We start from the raw sequence: 12,648 nt of genomic DNA, 5'->3' as shown, positions 1-12,648 counted from the left end.
TCTTACCACTATCTCTCCCTGTCTCGCCCCCACCTCTCTGTTCATCCACCTCCCTCTCCCCACCTCTCTCTCCCCTCTAACCCACCAGTCTTGTGGTCTCTCTCCTCCACCAATCTCTCTCCCACTCACTCTCTCTCTCTCTCCCTGCCACTGTTCTCAGCCCACCTCTCTTCTCTCCCCCCCTCCCTCTCCACACCTCTTGGTTCAGTGTTCCAACCTCTGCTCTTTGCTCCTCAGCGGGAGAACCGGCGATTGCAGGAGGCCAGTCTGCGCCTGGAGCAGGAGAACGATGACCTGGCTCATGAGCTGGTGACCAGCAAGATCGCACTGAGGAATGACCTAGATCAGGTGAGTGTGCCCAGGTGTCATTGAAAGGAACCCTGTACAGTGGAACACTTCCTTTCCTGTTACACCTTTCACAGAGTACCTTACTCTAGCGTGAACCACCATCATTGCTACAGAAATCATGGCGGCCAGAGTGCACAGGAAGATTCCATAATCGGTTGCATGATGCGTCTCAGATAATCCTTCGCTATAATTACAACGGTTGGGTGATGCATGTTATTTGAAAATCTCCCCTCAGTATGGAACACATCAACACCACTGCAGAGATGGATAGTCCCTCGCACTTCAGCGCACAGATACAGCAATGCCACTGTCCTTCAGTGCCACTCTACATTGTGATTCACATTAATTTCTCCTGTAGTCTGGAATGGTACTTTGACGGCCTTACTCGCATTTATTGTCCATTCCCCCCCCCCCCCCCAGCCAGTGGATGGACCAGGTCAAAGTCCTCCATGCTGGGTCTGGAGTTCTGGTAGACTGGAATGCACACCAGCCATAACCTAACCCAGAGCTAAGACCTCCATTCTCTGAGCCAAGCGCTTCAGTCTGAGGTAGCAGTGTAAGGAAGTACAGGGGTGAGAAGGAAGGAGAGGGTTGGATGATGTGCTGGGAATACCTGGACCTTCATCACTGACCCAGCCATGATCCTTCACACAGATTGAAGACAAAGCAGATGTCCTCAACAAAGAGCTCCTGCAGACCAAACAGAAGTTGGTGGAGACAGAAGATGAGAAGAGGAGGCAGGAGGAAGAGTCAGCTCAGGTAGGGTCAAAAGTTTCAAAAGTACATTTAATGTCAGAAATGTATACAATATACACCCTGAGATGCTTTTTCTTCACAACAATCCACGAAAACAGAGAAGTACCCCAAAGAATGAATGACAGTTAGATGTTAGAACCCCTAAGTCCCCCCCAGCTCCCCCCTCCCGTGTGTAAGCAGCAGCGAGCAACAATCCCCCTCCCCCCACCGGCAAAAAAAGCATCGTCACCGCCACCGAACACTCAAGTGTGAGCAAAGCAATAGCAAAGACACAGAGCCGCAGCTACCCCAAAGACTTTGTGTTCACCCGGTATTCAACATACCACAGGCTCTCTCTCTCTCCCTAATAAGGGAGAAAGAGATGTCTCTGTTTCATAGCGAGTGGGGAGACATAAACAACTCGCTGGTTTATGAAGGGACACTGACCTTTGATCCACCCACCTCCAGAGCTCCGAAATCCTAGGCCTCCAAAGGTGAGCTGAACTCTTAGGCTGCACCCTTGGCACGTCAGATAATGGCCAGTCGTGACACTCCGAGAGCGGGTCCCATTCCCGCAAAGAACCAAAGTCAATGTATAACTCCAGTCAGGGTCTTCAAAAGAACCCTGAAAGGGAAAAATGGAGATTTTAAAGATGGAAATCGAGCTGTTTCCGAAGGTGCAAGGAAAAGAGTTGTCATTTAGCGCCATCTTGACTAAGCTCCGCCCTCTGTCAAGCCTTGGGATTGAAATTGGGACCACGTCTGGTGAGGAAGTAATGGCCTAGGTTGTTACTGAGTGAGGGTGGGAAACCCTGAGTCAGATGTGAGAGTGAGACCCTGGGCCAGGGGTGTGGATGGAAGACCTACGCCTAGGTGTGTGAGTGAGGCCAGGCCTAGCTGAGGAATTGAGGGCCTGGGCGAAAGCTGTGGGTGGAAGGGCCAGACCTGGGTGTGGGAGAGAGTCCCTGGGCCAGGGCTATGGATGGGAAAGTCTGGCCCTGGTGTTGGAAGGAGACCAGAGGACCGGACGTGGGTATGGGAGTGAGGCACTGACCAAACCTCAGAGAATGATACAGGTTTGTACTTCCCTCTGGATTTTCCATTACAGATTAAGGAGGTTTTCCGCAGAGAGTTGGAGAAAGCGGAGTCGGAGGTGAAGAAGACAAGTGCTATAATTTCAGAGTACAAGCAGGTACTGACAGAAAGACATAATCGCCCGCAAACAGTTCAGAGACAGGGCCATTACGACTTGTGGCTGGGGGTGGAGGTTACACTGATGGGGCTGAGGGTCGGGTAAGGTGGATGGTAACTCCAATCTCTCTATATTTTTGGGACCATTAGCTACGAACCAGTCAGACTGAAGTTCCTCTCCCTGCTCCTGGACCTTCTAAACTGTGGGGCTAGAGCAATAAAACAGGATTTAAAGAGCTCGTCATCCCCTGACACCGTCTCCTCAGTGCAGACAGCTCCTTAGCCCCAGACCTGTCTCCTCAGTGCACACAGCTCCTTAGCCCCAGACCCGTCTCCTCAGTGTACACAGCTCCTTAGCCCCAGACCCGTCTCCTCAGTGTACACAGCTCCTTTAGTCTAGATACCGTCTCCTCAGTGCAGACAGCTCCTTAGCCCCAGACCCGTCTCCTCAGTGCACACAGCTCCTTAGCCCCAGACCCGTCTCCTCAGTGTACACAGCTCCTTAGCCCCAGACACCGTCTCCTCAGTGCACACAGCTCCTTAGCCCCAGACCCGTCTCCTCAGTGCACACAGCTCCTTTAGTCTAGATACCGTCTCCTCAGTGCAGACAGCTCCTTTCCCCCAGACCTGTCTCCTCAGTGCACACAGCTCCTTTAGTCTAGATACCGTCTCCTCAGTGCAGACAGCTCCTTTCCCCCAGACCCGTCTCCTCAGTGCACACAGCTCCTTAGCCCCAGACCCGTCTCCTCAGTGCACACAGCTCCTTTAGTCTAGATACCGTCTCCTCAGTGCAGACAGCTCCTTAGCCCCAGACCCGTCTCCTCAGTGCACACAGCTCCTTAGCCCCAGACCCGTCTCCTCAGTGCACACAGCTCCTTAGCCCCAGACCCGTCTCCTCAGTGCACACAGCTCCTTTAGTCTAGATACCGTCTCCTCAGTGCAGACAGCTCCTTAGCCCCAGACCCGTCTCCTCAGTGCACACAGCTCCTTAGCCCCAGACCCGTCTCCTCAGTGCACACAGCTCCTTTAGTCTAGATACCGTCTCCTCAGTGCAGACAGCTCCTTAGCCCCAGACCCGTCTCCTCAGTGCACACAGCTCCTTAGCCCCAGACCCGTCTCCTCAGTGCACACAGCTCCTTAGCCCCAGACCCGTCTCCTCAGTGCACACAGCTCCTTAGCCCCAGACCCGTCTCCTCAGTGCACACAGCTCCTTTAGTCTAGATACCGTCTCCTCAGTGCAGACAGCTCCTTAGCCCCAGACCCGTCTCCTCAGTGCAGACAGCTCCTTAGCCCCAGACCCGTCTCCTCAGTGCACACAGCTCCTTAGCCCCAGACCCGTCTCCTCAGTGCACACAGCTCCTTTAGTCTAGATACCGTCTCCTCAGTGCAGACAGCTCCTTAGCCCCAGACCCGTCTCCTCAGTGCACACAGCTCCTTTCCCCCAGACCTGTCTCCTCAGTGCAGACAGCTCCTTTTCCCACTGTCTGGGAGAAGAAATTTCTATCCACCTCAGATTTAAATGACTGGCCCCCTTATTTAGTTACTGTATTGTCTTTTGTTCATGGCTCTGTTGCTGGTGACCTCATCCCATCATCTACACTGCCAGCCTCCCATAGGTTCTCATGTGGTTGGTTGAGATGGCTCCTCATTTATTTAAGCTCCATGGTCCAGACTCGATGTGGTTTTGCTCTTTTGCCTCCCCTTCTCCCTCCATGGCCCCTGTCTTCCATTTGTTGTGTAACAGGACCAACACTGATCCTTCCTCTTTGTTAAGATCTGTTCACAGCTGAGCACACGACTGGAGAAGCAGCAGGCTGCCAGTAAGGAGGAGCTGGAGATGGTAAAGGTACGTGTGACCCCTATTGACAAACTGACTTTGAATGTTCCTCTTCTGCACATATCCAAGTGTGACTCCGATCCCCTGGAGTGGCCGTCACTGCAGGGTGAGTCACAGGGCTGACCTGGTTCTTGTGTTGGTCCAGGACAGCCTCTGTCGTGGACTCACCTCCTTGCCTTGACAACCCTGCTACCTTCTCAACAGGAGTCTGAGCCTGATAACACTGGTTGGGTACAGCCACAGGGGTTCTGAGGCTTCCCCAGAGACAGTAAAAGGCTGTTGTGACTGTTAACGAAAGCTATATGAAAGACATGCAGCTGGTAGGATAAATCCTTTATTCGGTACACATAAGCGGACAGCATTTGGAATCACTTTGGAGAGGCTCCCTGACCCAACATTACATCACATTTTTATACGCTAAAGTTCAGGGTAATAGCAAGCCAAATTCTATAGCTACAATGCATTCATTATGCCTGTACCAGGCAGTGAATCAGTTAGTCAGGATGCTCTCAATGCTGCCCCTATAGAAGGTCTTGAGGATTTGAGGGCTCATGCTGAACTACTTCAGTCACCAGAGGTGGAAGGGATGCTGTTGTGCTTCTTTTGTCACACAGCCGGTGTGGTCAGTCCAGCTGAAATGTAATATGTGTCTGGTTTTGCGAAGTGCAAGAACTTCCCCAGGTGGGCTTCAGCTGCAACTGTTCCTACCCCCAGTTTAAAGAGTTGTTAGCATAGAAACAGGCCCTTCAGCCCACTACATGCTACTGACCATTACTAATCCAATTTACTTAGGTTAGGTCTGTAGCCTTCAATGCCTTGGCAATTCACATGCTTGTGACGATTCTCCTTAAATGTTGTAAGTGTCTCTGTCTGTGCAACCTCCTCTAGCTGTGTGTTCCAGATTGCAACCACCTTCTAGTGAAAACACTTCTCCACAGATCCCCTCTGTTGGATTCAGGTGTAGGACTGTTATTTTTCTAGTATTTTCCTTGTAGTTTAACTTTTCTATTGTTACGTATTCAGGCAACAATAAATATATGTGAGTTAGGCAAGGGTTTTAATAACAAATAACACGTTTATTAAACACTGAAAACAAACCCCCCCCAAAAGTAAAAAACACTAACGTAACCGGAAAAACAGCTGCTGTGTGGCAGCTTAACAGTTCTTAAAGCGATGCAGCTCAAACAGTTCTTAAAGCGATGTTGCAAAAACAGTTGTTTAAAGCGATATTGCCAAAAGTTAAAAATGCTCAGTCCATTTAAAAGGAGAGACTTTTTAAGGCGTTTTAAATTCTCTTCCATGTCGTTTTCCTTCGATCCCCGGCGTCAAACTCTTCCCACGTAGAATTTTATGAAACATAATGGCTTAAAGGCACTGACCTTCCCTTTATCACTCTGTCCTCAATCTTCTGCTATCCCGCAGAGATTAACACGAGAACAGTCAACGAAATCCTTCCGAATGAGGATCACACAAGGTTGAACCCATTCCACCGTCGAAAATCGATTCTCCTCGATCTTTAACTCCCGAACTTTTATCTTCACTCACCACTAATTCTTAACTAGCAGTATTGTAAAGAAACTGCTGACAATGACCTTTTAAACTTTAGGCATTAGATAAAACTTCATCTTTCAACTAAACTGCGTTATCACATTAAATCACGCAGTGGCATGAAGTCAGCTTGGCAAATCCAGCCACGAACTGCCCCTCCCCACAGGGTGGGGTCCTCCTCTTATACCCTGTAAAAAAAACCTGTCACATGATCTCTACTGGCGGGAAAATGACGTCACTCCACCATCACAAGACCATTACCTCAAGTCCAGTATAGCCTCAACCCCAGTCACATGACAAGGGTACCACTGTCACGTGTCACGAGTACGTAACACTATGCTTACTTATAATTTTTATATGATCACCTATATACATGTAATTGTTTAGTAAATTTCCCAGTAATTGTAGTACAGCCGATTCTGTGTTTTTCTAGAATCTTCTCAGTTCTTTTTGCAGCAGGTGTCATGTCATTTGAATCTGGCTAGTTAAAAGAGAAATTGTTACCACTGGAATGTGCTGTTATCTACAGTCTGAGTATGAGATGACCATGATTTCTTTGTTTTTGTTACACTTGATAAAACATAACCACGTGGTTTTATACCTCATTCTTACTTCCGAAGAACCTCAGAATCAATATCAGCAGATTCAACATCTCTAAACCTCCATCTGCTTGGTACGGTAGCATGGTCATTAGCACAATACAGTACCAGCGACCCGGGTTCAATTCCCACTGCTGCTTATAGGGAGTTGTACCTTCTCCCGATGACTGGTAGGTTTCCTCCTGATGCTTCAGTTTCCTCCCACAGTCTAAAGATGTACCAGTTGGTAGGTTGTTGATCATTGTAAGTTGTCCCATGATTAAGCTAGGGTTAAATCGGAGGTTGCTGGGCAACGCAGCTCGAAGGCCCAGAAGAGCTTATATCGCAATCAATAAATAAATAAACCTTGGTCTTAGACATTCCCATCCAAGAAAAATATTCTTACCATCTTTGTTTTGTTTTTGGTTCTAATCAGGTTCTTTTGTGCACTTTTCTTGTAGAATTTATGTTTAGTTTATGTTTTTTCTTCTGAATGTTGTGTCTCTAAAGTTAAGTGCCTGTGTTACTACTACAAGTTTTTCATTGCCTCTGTGCATATATGCACTTGTGCATTTGACAATAAACTCAACATGACCCTACCTATCCCTCTTTTAATGTTGTTAGCTCTACAATTGCTGGTTCAACATAATTGTCTTCATGACTTTGTATACATTGTATTTTTGGATCACCTTTTTCCTGAACTACATGTATGCACTATTCTATTCAAATAAATCTTCACACAGAGACCGATAACTAATAAATAACAGCAGTGATTACAAGGGTAGTGGGGTGGAGATTTGTTCTACCAAAGGAGGGATAAAGTGCTCCTTCTCTCCGCTAGCCTGCAGGTCACTCCTGACCACCCCCTCCCCAAATCAGGATCATGTGAAGCCATGGTAGGAGGTGTTGGATGGTCATATTAGCGGCTGGTGCATATCACAACTCCTGGTTATGCAACCACTTATGCTAGGCGGACAACCTCTGAAGAGTGTTGATAATGGCTGGGATCACCCATCTTGTAAAGACACTGCCAAGAAGAAGGCAATGACAGACCAATTCTGAAGAAAAATTTGCCAAGTAAAATCATGGTCATGGGCGACCAGGATCACTCACATCATACGACACAATGCAAAACAAACAAATGAATGATTACATTTATTTTTATTTTTTTTTATTTTTTTTATTTTTTTTATTAGTTTTTCAAAACATTTTACAAAATTAAAAACCCCAAATCCCAGTGAGGAGCATTAATACAGAGCAAGGTTAAGCATACAATAACAATATGCTACAAAGGAAGAGAATTTAACAAAAAAGCACCTAAATTAATGACAAGTGAGCTTAGTGTCCTCCCCAAACCCCACAACACAAGAAAAAAAACAACAATTCCAGACCAACCACCACACAATATAGAGAGTATAAGTCCGGACAGTCAAACTCCCAGACTGTGAATACACTTAGCAACAGAGGATAATAATGCCTACTACCAGAAAAAAAAGGGAGCTGAAAGCAAGGGACCGAAAAGAAAAAAAAACCCTAGTCAAGAGGAAGGTTATGAAAGTACTCGATAAAAGGCCCCCAGACCTTATGGAACTTTAAATCCGAATTGAGAACTGAATAATGAATTTTTTCGAGGTCCAAGCAGGCCATAATGTCGTTAAGCCATTGCGCATGAGTGGGCGGGGCAACATCTCTCCATCTAAGGAGGATCAAGCGTCTCGCCAGGAGAGAGGCAAAGGATAGTATTCGGCATTTGGTCGGACCCAGACATACATCTGTCTCGCCCCAAAAACCGAACAATGCAATTAAGGGGTTAGGTTCTAGGTGCTGATTCAGAATACCCAATAGTGTAGTGAAGACATCTTTCCAGAATTTCTCCAAGCTAGGACAGAACCAGTACATATGGATGAGAGAGGCCACGCCCCTCTTGCATTTATCACAGAGCGGACTAATGCCAGGGTAGAATCGAGATAGTTTAGATTTAGACATATGGGCTCTATGAACAATCTTAAACTGTAAGAGACAATGGCGAGCACAAAGAGAGGTTGAGTTAACCAATTTGAGAACTGAGTCCCAGCTCTCCTCGGATAAGGAGATATTTAAATCCTGCTCCCAGGCCATTTTAATTTTATCCACAGGGGCCCGTCGTAAGGCTGCTAGTTTATCTCGGATAATTGAAATTAAACCTTTACCTAGTGGATTAATGGAGAGAAATAGGTCCATAGCATTTTTCGCAGGCATTTCAGGAAAGTTAGGAATTAAAGGAGCAGTAATGTGTCGGATTTGGAGATATCTGAAAAAGTGAGCATTAGGCAGGTTGAACTTAACAGAGAGCTGTTGAAAAGAAGCAAAGCGGTTATCAATGAAGAGATCTTCAAAATGTCTAATGCCCTTCCTGTACCAAACATGGAATGCTGAATCGAACGTGGTAGGTAAAAAAAGGTGATTATGTGCAACAGGGCTAGAAATGGAAAACCCCTGGAAACCATAGCATTTCCTGAACTGAGCCCATATACGCAAAGTGTGTCTAACCAGAGGATTAGCTATTGATCTGGGCAGACTGCGAGGGAGTGCAGAGCCAAGAAGTGCAGATATAGATAATTCTTTAGTGGAGCTCAACTCCATTGCCACCCAGTTAGGGCACTCAGGTTGACCGTGGAAGAAAGACCAGAAGGCAGCACAACGTATATTAGCTGCCCAGTAATATAAGCGAAAGTTAGGTAAAGCCATGCCACCCTCTGTTTTAGATTTTTGGAGGTGGATTTTATTAATTCTAGAGCGCTTATTCTGCCACAGATATGACAAAATAATAGAGTCTAAGGAATCAAAAAAAGATTTAGGAATAAAAATTGGGATAGATTGAAATAAGTATAAGAATTTGGGGAGAACATACATTTTGACAACATTGATACGACCTACCAAGGACATAGATAAAGGTGACCATTGTACCAGACTCTGTTTTGTAGCATATGAAAGATTGACAAAGTTTTCACGAAAGAGATCTTTAAACTTCCTTGTGACTGTAATTCCAAGATAAGTAAATTGATTATGGACTACTTTAAAAGGGAGATCTCGAAATATTAGTTCTTGTGCTTCTTTATTAATTGGGAAAAGTTCACTCTTATGTAAGTTGAGTTTATAGCCAGAGATCTGGCTAAACTGGTCAAGAAGTGAAAACATTAGAGGTAAGGATGTAGACGGATATGAGAGAAAGAGTAGTAAGTCATCAGCATAGAGAGAGACTTTATGTTCAACACCCCCTCTCCAAATCTCGGTCAGTTCAGGACATTTTCGAAATGCTATCGCCAGAGGTTCTATAGCCAAATCAAAGAGAAAGGGACTTAAGGGGCATCCCTGATGGGTGCCACGTTTGAGATTGAATACTTGGGATTTCTGAAAGTTAGTTAGTACAGAAGCAGTAGGACACAGGTACAGCAATTGGATCCAAGAGATGAAACTTTGGCCGAGGTCAAATTTTTCCAAGACTGCAAAAAGGTAGTTCCACTCTATGCGATCAGATGCTTTCTCCGCATCAAGGGAGATAACACATTCAGGAGTCCCAGTTGGAACTGAGTATAAAATATTAAATAGACGCCGAATGTTAAAAAAAGGGAGACGGTTTTTAATAAAGCCTGTTTGGTCATCAGAGATAATGGAGGGAATAACAGTTTCTAATCTATGAGCCAACACTTTAGCTAAGATCTTTACATCAACATTGAGCAGAGAGATCGGCCTGTACGAGGAACACTCTGTTGGGTCTTTGCCCTTTTTTAAAAGAAGAATAATAGATGCCTCATTGAAAGAGGGTGGCAATTTGCCGTAGTTAAACGAGTCAGATAATACTGAAAGTAACTGAGGAGAAAGAAGTGAGGAGAATGATTTATAAAATTCCACAGGGAACCCATCAGGTCCAGGAGATTTCCCTGAGGACAGTGCAGAAATTGCAGAAGATATTTCTTCTAGTGATATAGGCGCATTAAGTTTGGCTTTGAAATCAGATGAAAGTGAGGGGATATTCAGATTCTGTAAAAATTGATCCACAGAGATATTGTCATTCAGGGATTCAGAGGAATAAAGCCGAGAATAAAATTTTTTAAATGCGTCATTAATTTCTAAATGATCCGATGTAAAGTCTCCGTTCTCCTTCCGGATCTTTGTAATATGTTGTTTGGCTTTAGAACGCCTCAGCTGATTGGCTAGGAATTTACCAGACTTATCCCCATGAATGTAAAAGCGGCTCTTGCTTTCGAGAAGTTGGCGTTCGACAGGTTGAGTGGACAGAAGGTTAAATTTAGTTTGGAGTTCAACGCGCTTCTTGTATAATTCAGGGTTCTTAGTTTGGACATATAATTGATCCACATCTTTGATCTGGTTAATGAGGTCTGCTCGATCTGCACGGGATCTTCTATTGAGATTTGCTGTGTAAGAGATTATTTGACCCCTCAAATATGCTTCCATGGCATCCCAGACAATCTGGGATGGCACTTCAGGTGATGTATTAGTGTTAAAATAGAAGGTTATCTGGTCTTTAATAAATTTTACGAAATCATCATCCGATAATAAAGTTGAATCGAACCGCCAGTGTTTGTTCCTCTGAGGGAGACCGGGAAAGTTCAGAGAGAGGGTAATTGGGGCATGGTCAGAAATCAGTATACTCTGATAGTCACAAGTGTGGGCAAATGGGATAAGTTGGTTATCGAGTAGGAAATAGTCAATTCTAGTGAAGGTATGGTGAACATGTGAGAAAAAGGAATAATCTCTCTCCGTAGGATGGAGGAAACGCCATATATCATAGATACCAAAATTAGAGAGAAACGACTGAATAGCTAAGGCAGATTTGGTAGGTGATCTGGTAACAGAGGACGATAGGTCCAGTTTAGGATCCAACCAACAGTTAAAGTCACCACCCAATATAAGAGAGTATGAGTTTAAGTCTGGTAGTGAGGAAAAAAAACCATTCAAAAAAGTTAACATCATCAAAGTTGGGGGCATACAGGTTTGCTAGTGTAACTTTAGTGTTATATAGTTTACCAGAAACAATAATAAAACGGCCATTTGTGTCCGATATTTTATTATGGAGTTCAAAAGGAATATTTGAGTTAATAAGAATGGAGACTCCCCTAGCTTTAGCGGCAAAGGATGAATAAAAATGCTGACCCGCCCACTTGGACAGAAGCCGGGAGTTATCAAAACAACGAATATGAGTTTCTTGGAGGAAAGCAATGTCAGCTTTGAGTTGTTTAATATGTGAGAATACCTTCCTCCTTTTAACAGGGTGGTTCAGTCCCTTTACATTCTAGCTCACAAATTTAAGTGCACTAGCCATTATCAATTACTAATGCATAAAAGGCAGCAGGCATATAAAAAATCAAGCGGTACAATAGCAGTCTGGGAGCAGAGATGTAAACATAGATTCGTAAGGTCAAAATATAAACATGTCCTAAACAATAAAGAAATGTTGGAACTGGAAAATCCACCCCACCCACACAACCCAAAACTAGACGGCTACCAAAACAAGTAGCTAGCTCTACCAAAAAAATTAACCCAAATACAACTTCCAGATCTGTGTCATTGACAGCAATTCCGTATAAATGCTATAACAAACAGTAACTAATTTATGCACTAGAAAACATAACTACAGATTAGAACACCTTCTGCCGAGATATACAACTTAATACAGAGAAAATCGGAAGAAAACCAAAACTAACCTACCCGCGAAATATTATAGAAGAATAAAGTAAGAGAAGGGGAAAAAAAAGGTAAGAAGGAAAAAGAAAAAAAGAGGAAGGGGAAAATTATAAATTCAAGACGAGTATTTATCAACCGTTTACCAAGAAGGGAGAAAAAAAAATTCAGAGAATGGAAAAAAAAGGGGGTGATGAAAAGAAAAAGATAAAATAAATAAATATTTAAAACAGAGGAAAAATAAATCAGCAGTTGAACTGTGAACCAACAAACAGGGAGGCCTTCACTAAAGACTTCAAACCTCCAAAACAAGTTAGAATTAGTTGTAGAACTCTGTAGGTAAAGTTATACAGAGGTAAAAATAGATTACACACACACCAAATCCCGGGAGACATTGTCAACAGCCTTTAGAGTTTCAGTGAATAATGTCTGAGTGATTCAAGTGAATTCCGAGTCCAGAGAAAGTAATTTTACTACGAGGAGTACTTATCCACCATTTTAGGAGGTCCGATCAGATTCCGAAGATGACTGGAAAGCCGGAAGACTTGCCACAAACGCTTCAGCTTCCCTCGCTGATTTGAACCACTTGAATTCCCCGGTATTAAACTTGATTCTTAGGTCAGCAAGATTACGAAAGGAAGGTTTGAAACCACGATCAAAAAGCACTTTCATTACGCCTTCATACTCAGCGCGCATCTTTAAGGTCTGGGGTGCAGAATCTTCCACAAA

General features: G+C 44.4%; 1 protein-coding gene across 6 annotated transcripts in view; it reads left to right on the top strand.

Annotated features, from left to right (window-relative positions):
* rabgap1l (RAB GTPase activating protein 1-like) overlaps positions 1-12,648 on the top strand; it is a 587,017-nt gene that overhangs the window by 561,281 nt on the left and 13,088 nt on the right. For all 6 annotated transcript variants that reach the window (XM_073063719.1, XM_073063720.1, XM_073063721.1 and 3 more), the window contains 4 exons: positions 238-348; positions 1,003-1,107; positions 2,192-2,275; positions 4,049-4,120. In XM_073063719.1, the coding sequence (XP_072919820.1) occupies positions 238-348; positions 1,003-1,107; positions 2,192-2,275; positions 4,049-4,120 (372 nt within the window). The remainder of the gene's footprint in view (positions 1-237; positions 349-1,002; positions 1,108-2,191; positions 2,276-4,048; positions 4,121-12,648) is intronic.

Source organism: Hemitrygon akajei, chromosome 12 (assembly GCF_048418815.1).
Source record: "Hemitrygon akajei chromosome 12, sHemAka1.3, whole genome shotgun sequence".
Lineage (NCBI taxonomy): Eukaryota > Metazoa > Chordata > Chondrichthyes > Myliobatiformes > Dasyatidae > Hemitrygon > Hemitrygon akajei.
Note: the sequence above shows the minus strand (reverse complement) of the source record. Positions and strands in the feature narration are given on the sequence as shown.